This window comes from Oncorhynchus mykiss, chromosome 7 (assembly GCF_057628025.1).
Source record: "Oncorhynchus mykiss isolate SJ-2025 chromosome 7, ASM5762802v1, whole genome shotgun sequence".
NCBI lineage: Eukaryota > Metazoa > Chordata > Actinopteri > Salmoniformes > Salmonidae > Oncorhynchus > Oncorhynchus mykiss.
In genome coordinates, this window is record NC_143028.1 from 56,713,499 (window position 1) to 56,731,759 (window position 18,261).

Below are 18,261 nucleotides of genomic sequence, written 5' to 3' on the forward strand. Positions count from 1 at the left end.
ACCCATTAGGTTTTGAAGAATACAACTAAGAAATACCTCAAATAGCTTAGTACTACTCTTACCTTATCATAACCAGTGTTTGACTTTGACTGAAATAGGTGCCTGCACTCATTTTTGTATTTGGGTGCTGGAATTGCATCATTTTTCAGCAGATTTTCTATTAGAAGTTCCAGAACTCATATATATACAAAAGTATGTGGACGCCCCTTCAAATTAATGGATTTGGCTACTTCAGCCACACTCGTTGCTGACAAATGTATGCCATGCACAATGCCATGCAATCTCCATAGACAAACATTGGCAGTAGAGTGGCCTTCACTGAAGAGCACAGTGACCTTCAACATGGCACCGTCATATGAATATAAGGCCACCTTTCCAACAAGTCATCCGCCAATCAAATCTGGGTTTGGCGGATGACAGGAGAACGCTACCTGCTACCAAGCATAGTGCCAACTGTAAAGTTTGGTGGAGGAGGAATCTGGGGCTGTTTTTCATAGTTATTTTTGCCCATGCTGCAAATGGCTATATCAGTCCACTAATACTAAAGGCCCAGTGCCCCCAATTTTCTTTAAAGATTTTTCAGGGTGTGCTGGAGCACCCCTACATCCGTTTGGCTCCTAGAGTAAACTGTAAACTGTTTCTGTTGCAAAACGTTTTGCAATAGAATCCGACTAATGAATACACCCCTGGCTAGGTAGCCCTTGGGAGAATCTCAATTGCATACTCCTCGTGTCCTCTCTCCTTGCCTCCTCCTCAAAATCCATTGGATGAGAAAGCCAGAGGTCCCGCCCCTTTGACCTTCTCTTCCAATGGGTTTTGAGAATGAGGAGATGAGCGCGGACACGAGGAGTATGCAATTCAGATTCTCCCCTTGTGTCATTACACTTTAATCATTTTTAATTTCATACACAAAACACTAGTCATACAGGAGGTATACTAGTCTAGTCACTAGTCATACAGGAGGTATACAAACAAACAAACAACATATGCTAGGGGGTACAAATAATTACAGGTTATGGAAAGGCCTTAAAAGACAGACCTATTGACTGTTTTTACAGCTTTCTTATTCAAACAATGTAGAATGATCTTAATTTACTGCTCAAACTCCTTATAGAAAACCAGTGTTTTTTATTAGTGAATTTACATTTATGAATATACAATTTTTACATTAAAATAGTTTTTCGTTAACCTTATTACAGTTAAGGACACCGAGCAGCACATTCTCCCATAATAAACAAGTCATCAAAAATATTATCAATTTTAAATCTACAAATATCTTGCTATCATTTCTTTACATGTAGACAATGTCAAAATAAATGCTAAACTGTTTCTGGACGCTCATCACAAAAAGTACAGTTAGTGTTAATGTCTTTTTTGAGTTTCTTCAGGTAACGATTCGTAGGGTAATATTTATGGATTTGACCTTTCACTACACTTTTTAAAAATACATTTTTAACAAGATCAGCTTTAAAACCATAGCTTTCTGATTAAATAATCTTTATTTCATATTCAATGGGCTATATTTTAAACAGAGGATTAACGTCAATACATTACATCACATTTATATTTTACACTTTCCATGCTCTAGCACTACTGTTTCCACCAATCACAGCACCCAAAGGAAACAATAACGTCATATGTGTATCCTGGGGCCTCCTTCCTTTCAAAAAAATAAAACGATTAAAAAAATAATGGTGTCGCACCGCCCTTTTATTTAGCAATTAGCCAGCAACTACCCCCCCCCCCCCCCCCCCCGGTGATTTTATACCAGCTTTTGAGATAATCGACGCCATTGCAGAGGCCCACGAAGGATTTGAAAGGTAATGCAGCTTCTCAATGACTTGACCGCCTACATATATATTAGCTATGTACTCAGCTTTAAATTGAGCAATGGTTTGCTTTGTTGCTAATCATTTAATGGCGGCTCCCTCTCCGTCTCCTCGTCGTTGTCGAAGGGAAGGTGGCGGTATTGCTGACGTCTATTGACGCGGGTACTTGCGTGCCAGTGACTCGGTATTACACAAATTCGCTCATTGTCCAAAAGTAAATACAGTGCGAGTCAGCTAGCTACAAGGTATATGAGACCTGGAGAAATGTTAAGACTAATCTGGTTTATTCACCAACGGCAATGTTTAGCAAGCCAACTAACGTTACGCAGTTTGCTGACTGACACTTTACCCGGCCTAATTTGACTAATTGGCTAACTAGCAAACGTTAATGTTTGCTAGCGAACGTATTCAAATACTGTCTAACTTGTCCTTAGCCAACGCTGCAGTTAGCTAGTTCCGGTAACGTTACCTAGTTAGCAATGGTTAGCTACTTATCTAACATTGCCACAGTTAGTCTTTAGGTTTAGTGCTGTCAGCAACTTAGCTAGCTAGTTAGTAACGTTACTGAATTTCAAATCAAAGTGTATTAGTCACATGCGCCGAATACAACCGGTGTAACCCTTACAATGAAACGCTTACTTACTAGCCCCTAACCAACAATGCAGTTTTTTAAAAAAACGAATACGGAAAAAAAGTAGCAAGTAATTAAACAGCAGCAGTAAAATAATAATAGCGAGACTATATACAGGGGTGTACCGGTTAGTGATGCACCGATATGACATTTTTGACCAATAGAGAAACTATATTAACATGTTTGTGACTTTTAAGCATTCTAGTACAGTTAAATAGTTAACACACACGGACGCAGCGGTCTAAGGCACTGCATCTCAGTGCAAGATGCGCCACTACAGTCCATGATTCGAATCCAGGCTGTAGCACATTTGTCAGTGATTGGGAGTCCCATTTAGCTGTGCACAATTGGCCCAGCTTCATCCGGGTTTGGCCGTCATTGTAAATAAGAATTTGTTCTTAACCGACTTGCCTCCTTAAATAAAGGTTACACACACACACACTGACCAAACATGTATTTTGTTGGCATTTACGTATGTCCCCATTACCAGTAAAACATAATCCAACCTCATTTATTTCACTTACTTGCTGTGCTGTTTTGTTGTTAATTTTTTCAGTCGTTTCATTCTCAACCCGAATTTCTATGAATGCCGTTTGGGTCTTTGTGTGTCAAAAAACATACATGTCAAATAACACTATTTGATGTGTCATATAAACTTGTTGACTAATTAGGACCAGAATATGACATAATTTAACGTGTTAATGATTTTTTTACGTAGTTATTACTAGAGGTCGACCGATTAATGGAATGGCCGATTAATTAGGGCCGATTTCAAGTTTTCATAACACTCGGAAATCTGTATTTTTGGACACCGATTTGGCCGATTTAAAAAAAAATATATATATATATATATATATTTGAATTTTAACAGTTTTTTTTTTTTTTTTTTTTTTTTTTTTACACCTTTATTTAACTAGGCAAGTCTTTTAAGAACACATTCTTATTTTCAATGACAGCCTAGGAACGGTGGGTTAACTGCCTTGTTCAGGGGCAGAAAACAGATTTGTACCTTGTCAGCTCAGGGGTTCAATCTTGTAACCTTACAGTTAACTAGTCCAACGCTCTAACCACATGCCTCTCATTGCACTCCACGGGGAGCCTGCCTGCTACTCGAATGCAGCAAGAAGCCAGGGTAAGTTGCTAGCTAGCATTAAACTTATCTTATAAAAAACAATCAATCATAATCACTAGTTAACTACACATGGTTGATGATATTACTAGTTTATCTAGGGTGTCCTGCGTTGCATATACAGTGGGGCAAAAAAGTATGTAGTCAGCCACCAATTGTGCAAGTTCTCCCACTTAAAAAGATGAGAGGCCTGTAATTTTCATCATAGGTACACTTAAACTATGACAGACAAAATGAGAAGAAAAAAATACAGAAAATCACTTTTGTAGGATTTTTTATGAATTTATTTGCAAATTATGGTGGAAAATAAGTATTTGGTCAATAACAAAAGTTTATCTCAATTCTTTGTTATATACCCTTTGTTGGCTTTGACAGAGGTCAAACATTTTCTGTAAGTCTTCACAAGGTTTTCACACACTGTTGCTGGTATTTTGGCCCATTCCTCCATGCAGATCTCCTATAGAGCAGTGATGTTTTGGGGCTGTTGCTGGGCAACACGGACTTTCAACTCCTTCCAAATATTTTCTATGGGGGTTGAGATCTGGAGACTGGCTAGGCCACTCCAGGACCTTGAAATGCTTCTTACGAAGCCACTCCTTCGTTGCCCGGGCGGTGTGTTTGGGATCATTGTCATGCTGAAAGACCCAGCCACGTTTCATCTTCAATGCCCTTGCTGTTGGAAGGAGGTTTTCACTCAAAACCTCACGATACGTGGCCCCATTCATTCTTTCCTTTACACGGATCAGTCGTCCTGGTCCCTTTGCAGAAAAACAGCCCCAAAGCATGATGTTTCCACCTCATGCTTCACAGTAGGTATGGTGTTCTTTGGATGCACCTCAGCATTCTTTGTCCTCCAAACACAACGAGTTGAGTTTTTACCAAAAAGTTATATTTTGGTGTCATATGGTCAGATGAAATTCTCCCAATCTTCTTCTGGATCATCCAAATGCTCTCTAGCAAACTTCAGATGGGCCTGGACATGTACTGGCTTAAGCAGGGGGACATGTCTGGCACTGCAGGATTTGAGTCCCTGGCGGCGTAGTGTGTTATTGATGGTAGGCTTTGTTAATTTGGTCCCAGTTCTCTGCAGGTCATTCACTAGGTCCCCCCGTGTGGTTCTGGGATTTTTGCTCACTGTTCTTGTGATCATTTTGACCCCATAGGGTGAGATCTTGCGTGGAGCCCCAGATCGAGGGAGATTATCAGTGGTCTTGTATGTCTTCCATTTCCTAATAATTGCTCCCACAGTTGATTTCTTCAAACCAAGCTGCTTACCTATTGCAGATTGTCTTTCCAGCCTGGTGCAGGTCTACAATTTTGTTTCTGGTGTCCTTTGACAGCTCTTTGGTCTTGGCCATAGTGGAGTTTGGAGTGTGACTGTTTGAGGTTGTGGACAGGTGTCTTTTATACTGATAACAAGTTCAAACAGGTGCCATTAATACAGGTAACGAGTGGAGGACAGAGGAGCCTCTTAAAGAAGAAGTTACAGGTCTGTGAGAGCCAGAAATCTTGCTTGTTTGTAGGTGACCAAATACTTATTTTCCACCATAACTTGCAAATAAATTCATCAAAAATCCTACAATGTGATTTTCTGGATTTTCTTTCCCCATTTTGTCTGTCATAGTTGAAGTGTACATATGATGAAAATTACAGGCCGCTCTCATCTTTTTAAGTGGGAGAACATGCACAATTGGTGGCTGACTAAATACATTTTTGCCCCACTACATACGGTCACTGTGGGGACGATGTCGTCGATGCACTTATTAATGAAGCCGGTGACTGATGTGGTGAAGTCCTCAATGTTATCAAAGGAATCCCTGAAAATATTCCAGTCTGTGCTAGTTAAACAGTCCTGTAGCTTAGCATCTGCTTCATCAGACCACTTCCATATTGAGCGCGTCACTTATACTTCCTGTTTGAGTTTTTACTTGTAAGCAGGATGGTGCAAAAACCTGCACCTTTATTTTCATGACTGATCAAACTTGTTTTCTCATGGCTCTGTTGTCCCTCTGCATAATGAGTGAATCCCTCACATTGGAGATCACGCACCAGTTGCTGTTAACAAAGCGACACACCCCTCCCCCTTTAGTTTTACCCGAGGCTGCCATCCGGCCTTGATGAATAATGGAGAAATCTGCGAGATATACTGTATATTATCCATGTCATTGTTCAGCCAAGACTGCGAAAAACACAGAATATTACAGGTTCCATTGATAGGATGGTCTCAAACGGAGTTCATCCAGTTTGTTCTCCAGTGACTGCACATTCGCCACCAGAACAGAGGCCAATAGAACAGAGGGCAATACATAATATCTTTGCCATCATAGGAGATGGCGGAGACATTATATACAAAAAAAAAGTTCTGAATAAAAATAAATGGCAGAATTGGTCAGGAGCATGTAAAATGTCCATTATCTACTGAAGTGCCATCTTGATCACTTTAAATCACAATATCACTTGGCCATCTTGGAATCACAATCAATTCACAGTATCGAATCTGTGTATATATAGAATCACAATACATACCATATTGGCAGCTAAGTATCATGATAATATTGTATCGTGAGGTCCCTGGCAATTCCCAGCCCTATCTGTTTCAGTAACAGGAGGTTGGTGGCACCTTAACTGGGAAGGAGGGAGGAGGGGGGAGGGACTCGTAGTAATAGATGGAGTGTAATTAGTGGAATGGTATCTAACATGGTTTGATGCAATTCCATTCGCTCCATTCCAGCCATTATTATGAGCCGTCCTCCCCTCAGCAGCCTCCACTGGTTTCAGTGTGTATTGATGGATCAGAGACTCTAGATAGACTCAGAGAGAGCAGGAAGACTTCACTCAGACACAGTTAGTGTATCTGCACAGGTGCACAAGTGTGCTTCACGCTGCTACAACGTGAAAGCAACGGAACCAACACAGCAGAGAATTTGAGCCTCGCACTTCAATGCTCTTAGTTCAATTGAGTACAGGCTTAACTGAATGACAGAGACAGAATATGATGAGGAATTTTATTGAATAGTTTGGAGTAGGCCTCGTGTCTGTGGAATGCTCCTCAGATGCGGATGACAGGTTGCCCTATGCAGCCCCCGGTGGAGGTGGAAGGCTGTTGCTGCGACATGTACGACAGCGTGTTCCAGTTCCCGTTAATATTCAGCAACTTCTCACAGCATTGAAGAGGAGTGGGACAACATTCCACAGGCCACAATCAACAGCCTGATCACTCTATGCAGCCCAAAGGATATAAGGCGGTCACCAGATATTGACTGGTTTTCTGATCCACGCCCCTCTCTTTTTTGTATGGTATCTGTGACCAACAGATGCATATCTATAATCCCAGTCATGTGAAATCCATAGATTAGGGCCTAATTAATTTTTCATTTGACTGATTTCCTTACATGAACTGTTACTAAGTAAAATATTTGGAATTGTTTTGTTCAGAATTTTACAAATTTATGATCCTTGAAAATAGAAAGTGACGATCCAGTCAGACCAGCATAATGAATGAACTGTAACTACATTTGTTTAGGAAGTGTGTACCCACTACTGTTAACTTTGCATCTACGTCATCTCACTGAGTCTACTTTTAACAGGACATGAAACAAAATCCACAGGACAGTACAGGGTGGAATATTCCCTCCTGTCACCCTCTAATCTGACTGTGTGTTTGCAGATGTCTCTGGGGGGCTCTCCTGTGACGGTGGTCCAGCTCCCTGGGGGTAATTTCCAGGTGCAGGGGGTGATCCAGTCGTCGGTCATCCAGTCCCCACAGGTGCAGACTGTTCAGGTTAGCCAGGCCTGAGTTTTTCAAAGAAAAGGAAAGTAGACGATGAATGTAGGGTGTTCCAACGAGTGGACATCCAAATATTTCTTTATTGAGGTATCGGGGAAAGCTGTGTGCTTAGTGTGCAAAGAGAGCATCTCTGTCTTGAAGACTACAACTTGTCCCAACACTTCCAGACGAAACATGCAGGGACTTATATGAATATGTCTTCTGAGCAGACGGCAAGTGCATCAAAAGCATTGCATTCTCAGTTGCAAAACCAGCAAGGACTTTTCACAAAACTGCATTCAGCAAATGACGGAATTGCGAGAGGTACCTGTGTACTCTCCCACAAAATTGCTAAACATAGCAAGCCATTCGCTGAGGGCGAATTAATTTAAAGAATGTTTTTAATTGACTCTGCAGCAATACTTTGCCCGGACAAGAAAGAGCTGTTTGAAAATGTTTCCCTGTCAAGACGAACAGTGGCATGGTGTGTTGAGGACATCGCAGAGAATATGGAACAACAGTTCAAAGACAAGGTAAAGGATTTCACCTATTTCTCCTTGGTCCTGGATGAGAGCAGTGATGACTTTGAAATTACAGAGGAGCTTGCTTCAGTGCAGTCAACGAAGAGCACAACCACAATATTTATTGGAGGAGGTTAATAATTGTGTGGCAAAGCTGGGACTGAGTTTTGAAAAGTTTGTGACCACAGATGGGTGCCCAAACATGACAGGAAAAAACATTGACCTTTTGAAAAGGATACAAGATCAAGTAGCTGAGCTGAACCCAGATCATACATTTTTTTTCCTGCATTGCATTATTCATCAGGAGGTGCTCTGTAAATGTGTTTTGAAAATGAGCCATGTTGTGGATACAGTCACTAAAGTGGTAAACTTCATAAACTGCCTGTGGTTTAAAGATTTTGCTCTTATCTCACTGTTGGAAGAGGTTGGGTCGTGCAGATCTCCCCTGCCACACAAACGTGAGATGGCTGAGTTTGGGGAAGGTGATTAAAAGGGTGTGGGACCTGAAGTCGGAGATTGCAGAGTTTTTGCAAATGAAAGGAAAATATATGGATTTCCCTCAACTGCAAGATAAAGAATGGTTGGCTGATTTTGCCTTCACCGTGGACATCATGGCCTTCATGAATGAACTGGATTCCAAACTACAAGGAAAGGGCCTTTTTGCACATCAGGTGTACAGCCTTGTCAAAGCCTTCAAGGGAAAATTACTCCTCCTGATCCGCCAAGTAGAAACCAACAATCTCACCCACCTTCCGACACTTCTACTGTGTTCCCTATCAGATGACCAGTGGGAGAAGTATACATCGCTGCTGCGTGCTTTGAACAGTGAGTTCTCGTTGTTTCGAGGATTTCAAAGGGTTGGAAAATGACATGCTGTTGGTTTCCTCTCCTTTCACCTTCAATGTGGAAAACGCTCTCACTGAACTGCAACTTGAGCGTATCGATCTTCGGTCTGATGCAGTGATTGGAGAACTATTCAAAACAATGTCACTGACAAGGTTCTATGCATATCTCGATGAACAAAACTTCAAAACTTCGTCATGCTCAGAAGATGATTGCACTGTTTAGGTCAACCTACGTATGTGAACAGACATTTTCAGTGATGAAATATAACAAGTCAAGGCACAGATCATCTCTTACTGACTCACCTCTCAGCAATCCTGAGCATAGTGACGTCAGAAACTATACCTGACTTCACTGCTCTAGTCAATACCCATCAGAGACTTCACTCCTCACACTGATTGAGTAGTTTAAATGTAATGTTGAGCTCTCCCTCTTTCCTGTGTTTTTGTGCATACCCTTTAACAAGAGTTCTGTCCGTGGTGCTGAATGCACAGTGTACTTTTCCCTCCGTGTAGTTCATTGAATGTTTAATAATGAAAATACCTACCAAAAGGAGAACATGGATGTGGTTTGTTTCTGTGCATGTTAAAAAAGAAAAGTAAGCAGCATATCTGGATGGGATTTATAGTAGATATCTGTCAACGCAGTCATACACATGATGTATCATCCTATAATATGATGCTGGCCCACGATGGCAAAATTATATTCTGATGTGGCCCTCCATGGAAAATAATTGCCCAGGCCTGAGGTTATTTTGTTTTATTTAAAAAAATATATATATATTTCACCTTTATTTAACCAGGTAGGCCAGTTGAGAACAAGTTTCCATTTACAACTGCGACCTGGCCAAGATAAAGCAAAGCAGTGCGATTTTAAAAACAACAGCACCGAGTTACACATAAACAAACGTACAGTCAATAACACAATAGAAAAATATATGTACAGTGTGTGCAAATGTAGAAGAGTAGGGAGGTAAGGCAATAAGTAGGCCATAGAGACGGAATAATTACAATTTAGCATTAACACTGGCGTGATAGATGTGCAGATGATGATGTGCAAGTAGAGATACTGGGATGCAAAAGAGCAAGAAGATAAGTAACAATTGGGGGATGAGGTAGTTGGGTGTGCTATTTACATTTTGGCTGCGTACAGGTACAGTGATCGGTAAGCTGCTCTAACTTTCAGCATCAGCTGTCAGAGAGGGAGATATAAGACTCAGTGATGTTTGCTATTCGTTCCAGTCATTGGCAGCAGAGAACTGTAAGGAAAGGCAAGAGGAGCTCCTCAACAACCAGGAACTAGGTCTGGGCCCATGTTCACAAACATCTCAGAGTAGGAATGCAAATCAAGGATCAGTTTTGGCTTTGAGATCAAAATGAATAAGATTACATGGATTGGGGGACCCGGATCCTAGATCAGCACCATCTTTGAGATGCCTAATGAATACTGGCCATGGACTACAGTGCCTCTGGACGACAGTGAGGTGTCCCCTGTTCTTCTAGCATAACTTAAATCTGTTAGCCTTTGTCCTACTGTATTACTATTGTAAATGTGTGATTGAATCTCTATCTTGTGCCCCCACATTCTGATCTTAGGTATTAAGTAAACATAGTAGATGAGTAACCCATCATGTCCTGGCACATCTCTCCTCCACAGGGCCAGGGCTCAGACAGTGACGACTCCCAGGACTCCTCAGACAGTGGAGCCTCCGCCCAGAAGACCAGAGAGATACTGGCCAGACGGCCCTCCTACAGGTAGCTGTCCCCGCACTGTTGTGTCCAAAACACCATCTTAAGTTTACCATTTGTAATAGTGAAAAGAAGTGTGTGCAGACTGCAAAGGTCACTGCTGAACTGGGATGTTAAATAGTATCTATGATGATGTGGAAAAACAGTCAATCTCAATGTATAAGTAGTGAACTGAAATACAACAATGATACTACATTGATGTTACCTTTTGGATGTTTACTAGTGAGCTACCTATTCTCCATAAAATGTTCCAATCTCATTTGTTTGATTCTGTAGCATAGTGTTTTTTGTTAATTACCACCTCCTGCCAAAACAACAAACATATAATAGAATTACCAATCTTTATGGTAATATTTTAATGGATGAGTAATCTCCTGCTTCTTCCCGGTGGTCTGTAGAAAGATCCTCAATGAGCTGTCTGCTGAGGAGGTGGCGTCACGGAACGAGGGAGAGGATGACAACCCTGCTTCCTCTGGCATGACCACAGTGACAGTGCCCAACACCCAGACAATCTACCAGACCAGCAGCGGCCAGTACAGTAAGGGTTGTCCTACTACATAGTCTTACCAATTCACCACTGTCATCATAAATAGATTCTACAATTGGATATTGTTAAGAATTGGAGGCACTTGCTAAGTAATGGATCATCAATGATGGGCTTCTGCAGTTTTGTGAAAATATACCCCACCGCAGGGGACAGGTAGTGCCAAATGGCTCATTATGTGATTTCCCAAGGCAACAGCAAGGCCACATACAGTTGACACACATTGAGTATGCTTTATGTCAATGGATGACATCCTCTGTTTAATGACAAATGTAACTAAATATCATGTAAAATGTGATCTACGTGTATTTTATTTAACTAGGCAAGTCAATTAAGAACAATTTCTTATTTACAATGACGGCCTAAAGTAATTATAATGAGGACCATAAAAAATAACTAGTAATGCTGCATACTCCAAGAAAGGTTAAAATCTCACCATTCTGATAAAAAAATAGTTGTAAATTGCTGAGGTGTAGTCACTTTTGGACACAAGCTCAAGTACACACTACAAATATGATAAACCTTTGAAATGTTTTGATTTCCTATTCAACAAAAATGTAAGGCTTGATTACTTATATGCTCTCTAAATATAGAATAATCAAATTATAAAAACGACTAAGATGTCACCCTCTATTACTGTAAAATACATATTTGTATGTTTAGGGTTAGAGAAAATGTGCATATTTTAGCTTGGCTTCCTAAACTCACCTTTCATCTACCGTTCAAAAGTTTGGGGTCACTTAGAAATGTCCTTGTTTTTGAAAGAAAAGCACATTTTGTCCATTAAAATTACATTGTTAATGTTGTAAATGACTTGTAGCTGGAAACGGCAGATTTTTATGGAATATCTATATAGGCGTACGGAGGCCCATTATCAGCAAACATCACTCTTGTGTTCCAATGGCACGTTGTGTTAGATAATCCAAGTTTATAATTTTAAAAGGCTAATTGATCATTAGAAAACCCTTTTGCAATTATGTTAGCACAGCTGAAAGCCATCGTTCTGATTAAAGAAGCAATAAAACTGGTCTTCTTTAGACTAGCTGAGTATCTGGAGCATCAGCATTTGTGGGTTCAATTTACAGGCTCAAAATTACAAGAAACAAAGAACTTTCTTCTGAAACTCGTCAGTCTATTCTTGTTCTGAGAAATGAAGGCTATTCCATGTGAGAAATTGCCAAGAAACTAAAGATCTTGTACAATGCTGTGTACTACTCCCTCCACAGAACAGCGTAAACTGGCTCAAACCAGAATAGAAAGAGTGGGAGGCCCTGGTCCTCTTGCTCAGTTGTGCACAAGTACATTAGTATGTCTAGTTTGAGAAACAGACGCCTCACAAGTCCTCAACTGGCAGCTTCATTAAATAGTACCCGCAAAACACCAGTCTCAACGTCAACAGTGACGAGGCGACTCCGGGATGCTGGCCTTCTAGGCAGTGTTCCTCTGTCCAGTGTTTGTTCTTTTGCCAATCTTAATCTTTTATTTTTATTGGCCAGTCTTAGATGTGGCTTTTTCTTTGCAACTCTGCCTAGAAGGCCAGCATCCTGGAATCGCCTCGTCACTTGATGTCTACACTGTACAATGTCTACACTGTATTTTTGATCAATTTGATGTTATTTTAATGGGCAAAAAATGTTAGGACATTTCTAAGTGACCCTAGACTTTTGAACAGTAGTGTATATTTTTTATTTAACTATGCATGTCAGTTAAGAACAAATTCTTATTTACAATGACGACCTACCCTGGCCAGACCCGGACGACGCTGGGCCAATTGTGCGCCGCCCTATGGGACTCTCAATCAAATCAAATTAATTTATAAAGCCCTTCTTACATCAGCTGATATGTCAAATTGCTGTACAGAAACCCAGCCTAAAACCCCAAACGGCAAGCAATGCAGGTGTAGAAGCACGGTGGCTAGGAAAAACTCCCTAGAAAGGCCCAAACCTAGGAAGAAACCTAGAGAGGAACCAGGCTATGAGGGGTGGCCAGTCCTCTTCTGGCTGTGCCGGGTGGAGATTATAACAGAACATGGCCAAGATGTTCAAATGTTCATAGATGACCAGCAGGGTCAAAATAATAATCACAGTAGTTGTTGAGGGTGCAACAGGTCAGCACATCAGGAGTAAATGTCAGTTGGCTTTTCATAGCCGATCATTCAGAGTATCTCTACCGCTCCTGCTGTCTCGAGAGTTGGAAACAGCAGGTCTGGTACAGGTAGCACGTCCTGTGAACAGGTCAGTGTTCCATAGCCGCAGGCAGAACAGTTGAAACTGGAGCAGCAGCACGGCCAGGTGGACTGGGGACAGCAAGGAGTTATCAGGCCAGGTGATCCTGAGGCAGGGTCCTAGGGCTCAGGTCCTCTGAGAGAAAGAGAGAGAGAGAGAGCATACTTAAATTCACACTAGTCACCGGATAAGACAGGAGAAATACTCCATATATAACAGACTGTCCCTAGCCCCCCGACACAAACTACTGCAGCATAAATACTGGAGGCTGAGACAGGAGGGGTCGGGAGACACTGTGGCCCCATTCGACGATACCCCCGGACAGGGCCAAACAGGCTTGATATAACCCCACCCACTTTGCCAAAGCACAGCCCCCACACCACTAGAGGGATATCTTCAACCACCAACTTACCATCCTGAGACAATGCCGAGTATAGCCCACAAAGATCTCCGCCACGGCACAACCCAAGGGGGGGGGGGTCACCAACCCAGATAGGAAGATCACGTCAGTGACTCAACCCACTCAAGTGACGCACCTCTCCTAGGGACGGCATGGAAGAGCTTCAGTAAGCCAGTGACTCAGCCCCTATAATAGGGTTAGAGGCAGAGAATCCCAGTGGAGAGAGGGGAACCGGCCAGGCAGAGACAGCAAGGGCGGTTCGTTGCTCCAGTGCCTTTCCGTTCACCTTCACACTCCTGGGCCAGACTACACTCAATCATAGGATCTACTGAAGAGATGAGTCTTCAATAAAGACTTAAAGGTTGAGACTGCATCTCTCACATGGGTAGGCAGACCATTCCATACAAATGGAGCTCTATAGGAGAAAGCCCTGCCTCCAGCTGTTTGCTTAGAAATTCTAGGGACAGTTAGGAGGCCTGCGTCTTGTGACAGTAGTGTACGTGTAGGCATGTACATCAGGACCAAATCAGAAAGATAGGTAGGAGGATGCCCATGTAATGCTTTGTAGGTTAGCAGTAAAACCTTGAAATCAGCCTTTGCCTTAACAGGAAGCCAGTGTTGAGAGGCTAGCACTGGAGTAATATGATACAATGTTTTGCTTCTATTCAAGATTCTAACAGCCGTGTTTAGCACCAACTGAAGTTTATTTAGTGCTTTTTCCGGGTAGCCGGAAAGTAGAGCATTGCAGTAGTCTAACCTAGAAGTAACAAAAGCGTGGATTAATTTTTCTGCATCATTTTTGGACAGAAAGTTTCTGATTTTTGCAATGTTACGTAGATGGAAAAAAGCTGTCCTTGAAACAGTCTTGATATGTTCGTTGAAAGAGAGATCAGGGTCCAGAGTAACGCCGAGGTCCTTTACAGATTTATTTGAGACGACTGTACAGCCAAGATTAATTGCCAGATTCAACAGAAGATCTTTGTTTCTTGGGACCTTTGAACAAGCATCTCTGTTTTCTCCAAGTTTAAAAGTAGAACATTTGCAGCCATCCACTTCCTTATGTCTGAAACACAGGCTTCTAGCGAGGGCAATTTTGGGGCTTCACCATGTTTTATATAAATGTACAGCTGTGTGTCATCCGCATAGCAGTGAAAGTTAACATTATGTTTCCAAATGACATCATCAAGAAGTAAAATGTATAGTGGTCCTAAAACGGAACCTTGAGGAACACCGAAATTTACAGTTGATTTGGACAAACCATCCACAGGGAAAAACTGATATCTTTCTGACAGATAAGATCTAAACCAGGCTAGAACTTGTCTGTGTAGACCAATTTGGGTTTCCAATCGCTCCAAAAGATTGTGGTTATCGATGGTATCAAAAGCAGCACTAAGGTCTAGGAGCACGAGGACAGATGCAGAGCCTCGGTCTGACGCCATTAAAAGGTCATTTACCAACTTCACAAGTGCAGTCTCAGTGCTATGATCGGGTCTAAAACCAGACTGAAGCGTTGCGTATACATGTTTGTTTTCAGGAAGGCAATGATCTGTGGCGCAACAAAAGCTTTTTCTAAAACAAAATACAATCATGGCCGGATGTGATACAGCCTGGAATCGAACCAGGGACTGTAGTGACGCCTCTTGCACTGAGATGCAGCGCCTTAGACCGCTATGCCACTCGGGAGCCCCCATTTATAACTTTTGTCTGAGTGTTTTTTTTGGTTTAAAATCTATAAATTATTTTAGATTACTTTGATAAAGTTTGCAATAAATAGATCTCTGAATGTGACGAAACCACTCTCCCCTGCTGCACAACAATGTAAGGATTGCAGGCATGTGCTTTGTTTGTGGCTGTGATGTAGGGTTCAGCCAGGACTTGGAGAGTCACCACAGCTTAATTTGTGTCAGACTTCACGACCTAGTCACACAGGCGGAAGAGAAACGCTTGTGTCTGAGATCCAGGGCTACCGCTCAATGCATGCCATTTCGATCTGCGGTTTCCATGTCACTTCTGTGCAGCATGAGTAGGGAGCTAATACACTTGAATAATGCAACACGGCATGTAGAAATATTGAAACTGTTAATTACTGTTCGCAAACAATGTCCATACAGGCTAAAACACTTTACAATGCAACTGGTATCGATTTTCCATATAGGTACCCATCACTAGTAGTTACTATTGACCCTAACTTCCTGTGTGTTTCTGTAGTTACCATCGTCCCTAATTTCCTGTTTGTTTATCTGTAGTTACCATCGCCCCTAACGGCACCATTCAACTGGCCAACCCGGGGTCAGAGAGTCTTCAGGGCTTACAGACTCTCACCATGACCAACTCAGGCCAACAGCAGGGCACCACCATCCTACATTATGCCCAGACGCCCGACGGACAGCAGCTACTCGTGCCCAGCAACCAGGTGGTCGTACAGAGTGAGTATGGCTTCATGACTCACGGAAAGATTTGAGACAATACCATAAGGAGAAGTACCCAGTATTTTTCTCGTTGTCACTGAAGCCTCCCTGAAGGTGAGTAAATATGCTTGCAGACCCCATTGTAATGTGTTGAGATTTATAAAGAGGAGATGCCCTCATCTATTGTTTTGATTGGCCTCATCCCCCTCAGGTGCAGGAGGAGAGATGCAGACGTACCAGATCCGCACGGCGCCCACAGCGCAACAGACTGTGGTCATGACTTCCCCTGTAGGAATGTCTGAGCAGAAGACTGGCGACCCCACCATGAAGAGAGAGATCCGACTCGCTAAGAACAGGTGTGTGTGGGCATATAAGGATGATGATGATGGGTCTGTGTGTGTACGAGAATGTATTGTGGCAGTGCACAGTTGGTCCCTTTGTGTGTGAACGTTAAAATGTAAAATGATTTAGGTTGTTTTTCTACTTATTATGTACTATAGCTTTGTAAGACTATAAATGGCCAACCACCCAGCTTTGGAGTAGTTTGGTCTATTTCCCTGCTTTTGAGAGGAGCTGGCTACTGTACCTGGAGACTTCCAGCAATTGCGCTAAGCTAACAATTTGCTGACTTCAATTATGTACAAACGGCACGCAGAGACATAAAAATGGTATCCTTAAGCTCATGTGACTCTGGGTAACTAGAATGACGACCTAAACCTAAAACGGTATCCCTTAAATGTAATCCTCTAAAGCAGTTTTCTGTGTTTCTTCCGGGCAGGGAAGCGGCCCGTGAGTGTCGCAGGAAGAAGAAGGAATACGTCAAGTGTCTGGAGAACCGTGTGGCCGTGCTGGAGAACCAGAACAAGACTCTCATTGAGGAACTCAAGACGTTAAAGGACCTGTACCATGTCAAAACAGGATAACCAGGAGGACAAGAAGAGAAGCCGACCAGCAAGCAAGACTTTTACCGTCAGCGAGCGGCTTTGTTCTGCCACATGGACAACGCGAGGTTAACCGGGAACACCTTTAATTTCAGACCTGAAATCATCCTCCTCAGTTTGTGTTTTATACTGTTTGTTTTAACAAACACGGTGGCCATGGCAAGTGTTCCATATAAAAGACAATGAAAAGAGTGTGAAAGAGAGGTCTGTTTTTAATCAGAACTCTTTTTATTGAGCTAACAGATTGGATAACCAATGCTTAATGTTTATTCGTGTATATTTTGTGAGCACATGGAAGGTGTGAATTGTGAGCATAATCATTGACAATCAATTTCCAATTGTGTCCCCCTTTACCAGAATCCACTCCTTTATTTTCCTTTATTTATTTTTTAAAAGTGTAGCAGTGGGCTCAATCTGCTGTTTTTAACATCAAACAATTATCAGCTGAATTGTTATTGTTTGATGACCTCATGGTGTGATTCATGTGTCTTATGTGAACCAGTTATTTTCACCCCACCCCCCTTTTTCCCCCATGAGGAAATGTTACAAGTCTCATTCCTTACCCTTTTAAGTGGTATTTGATAAGATTGTCTTAGTAACAGCTAATTCAGCTTTACATAATCTATCAGGGAGAACACACAATGTCAGGGTAATATTTATTTTATATTTCTGGGGGCAAATCAAATGAAAAGAGGGAAAGCAATGTCACTCATTCAGTAAATGGAAATAAATATTTTTCCAAATGTTCTTTTGGCTTACTCGTATGGGCTTGTTTCCTGGACACTGAGCCTTGTCCTGGGTGGGGTATATTCATTACATCTTGCAACGGAAACCGTTTACCATTTAAGAACCAAACAGAAGCAAACAAAACTGGGAGGGACCTACCTGAATTTGAATAGAAACATGAGTGTTTTCCGTTTGGAGTAAACGGTTTCTTTTGCAACAGACTGTTTTAAAAACAATCAGTATAATTAATATGTTTTGCAATGATAACGATTGTTTCTATTGGACAAATTCAGGTAGGTCCCTCCACATTTGGTTCCAAGAGAATACACCCTTGGACTAAAGGTATGCATTTTATTGCAAAACTAGTCATAAAGGGATATTTTAGCCAAAAACTGAGAAATTAGTCCAGTCGGCCCTTTTAGTGATGAGTGTTTGAGGTTATGGGTATACTACGACCTCTAGTGGTCTCTAGCTAGGTTTACTTCCAATTGGTGACTGACTAACAGTGGGCAGATATGTAATCTTAATTTAACTAGTCAAGTCAGTTAAT

At 41.8% G+C, this 18,261-nt stretch overlaps 1 protein-coding gene across 5 annotated transcripts; it reads left to right on the plus strand.

Annotated features, from left to right (window-relative positions):
* The first annotated feature begins 1,646 nt into the window (after window positions 1-1,646).
* On the plus strand, window positions 1,647-17,732 carry LOC110528175 (cyclic AMP-dependent transcription factor ATF-1). 5 transcript variants are annotated; one of them, XM_021610019.3, is made up of 7 exons: window positions 1,647-1,820; window positions 7,257-7,370; window positions 10,376-10,473; window positions 10,866-11,005; window positions 15,883-16,062; window positions 16,256-16,400; window positions 16,823-17,732. In XM_021610019.3, exons 2-7 carry the CDS (start codon window positions 7,257-7,259, stop codon window positions 16,965-16,967), a joined length of 822 nt encoding a protein of 273 aa, XP_021465694.3. In that variant the 5' UTR covers window positions 1,647-1,820; the 3' UTR covers window positions 16,968-17,732. The 5 variants fall into 5 exon arrangements, with proteins under 5 accessions (XP_021465694.3, XP_021465697.3, XP_090097523.1 ...); XM_021610022.3 differs by having other exon boundaries at window positions 1,648-1,820; window positions 7,257-7,355; XM_036983716.2 differs by lacking the exon at window positions 1,647-1,820 and adding an exon at window positions 2,036-3,592.
* The last annotated feature ends 529 nt before the right edge of the window (window positions 17,733-18,261 follow it).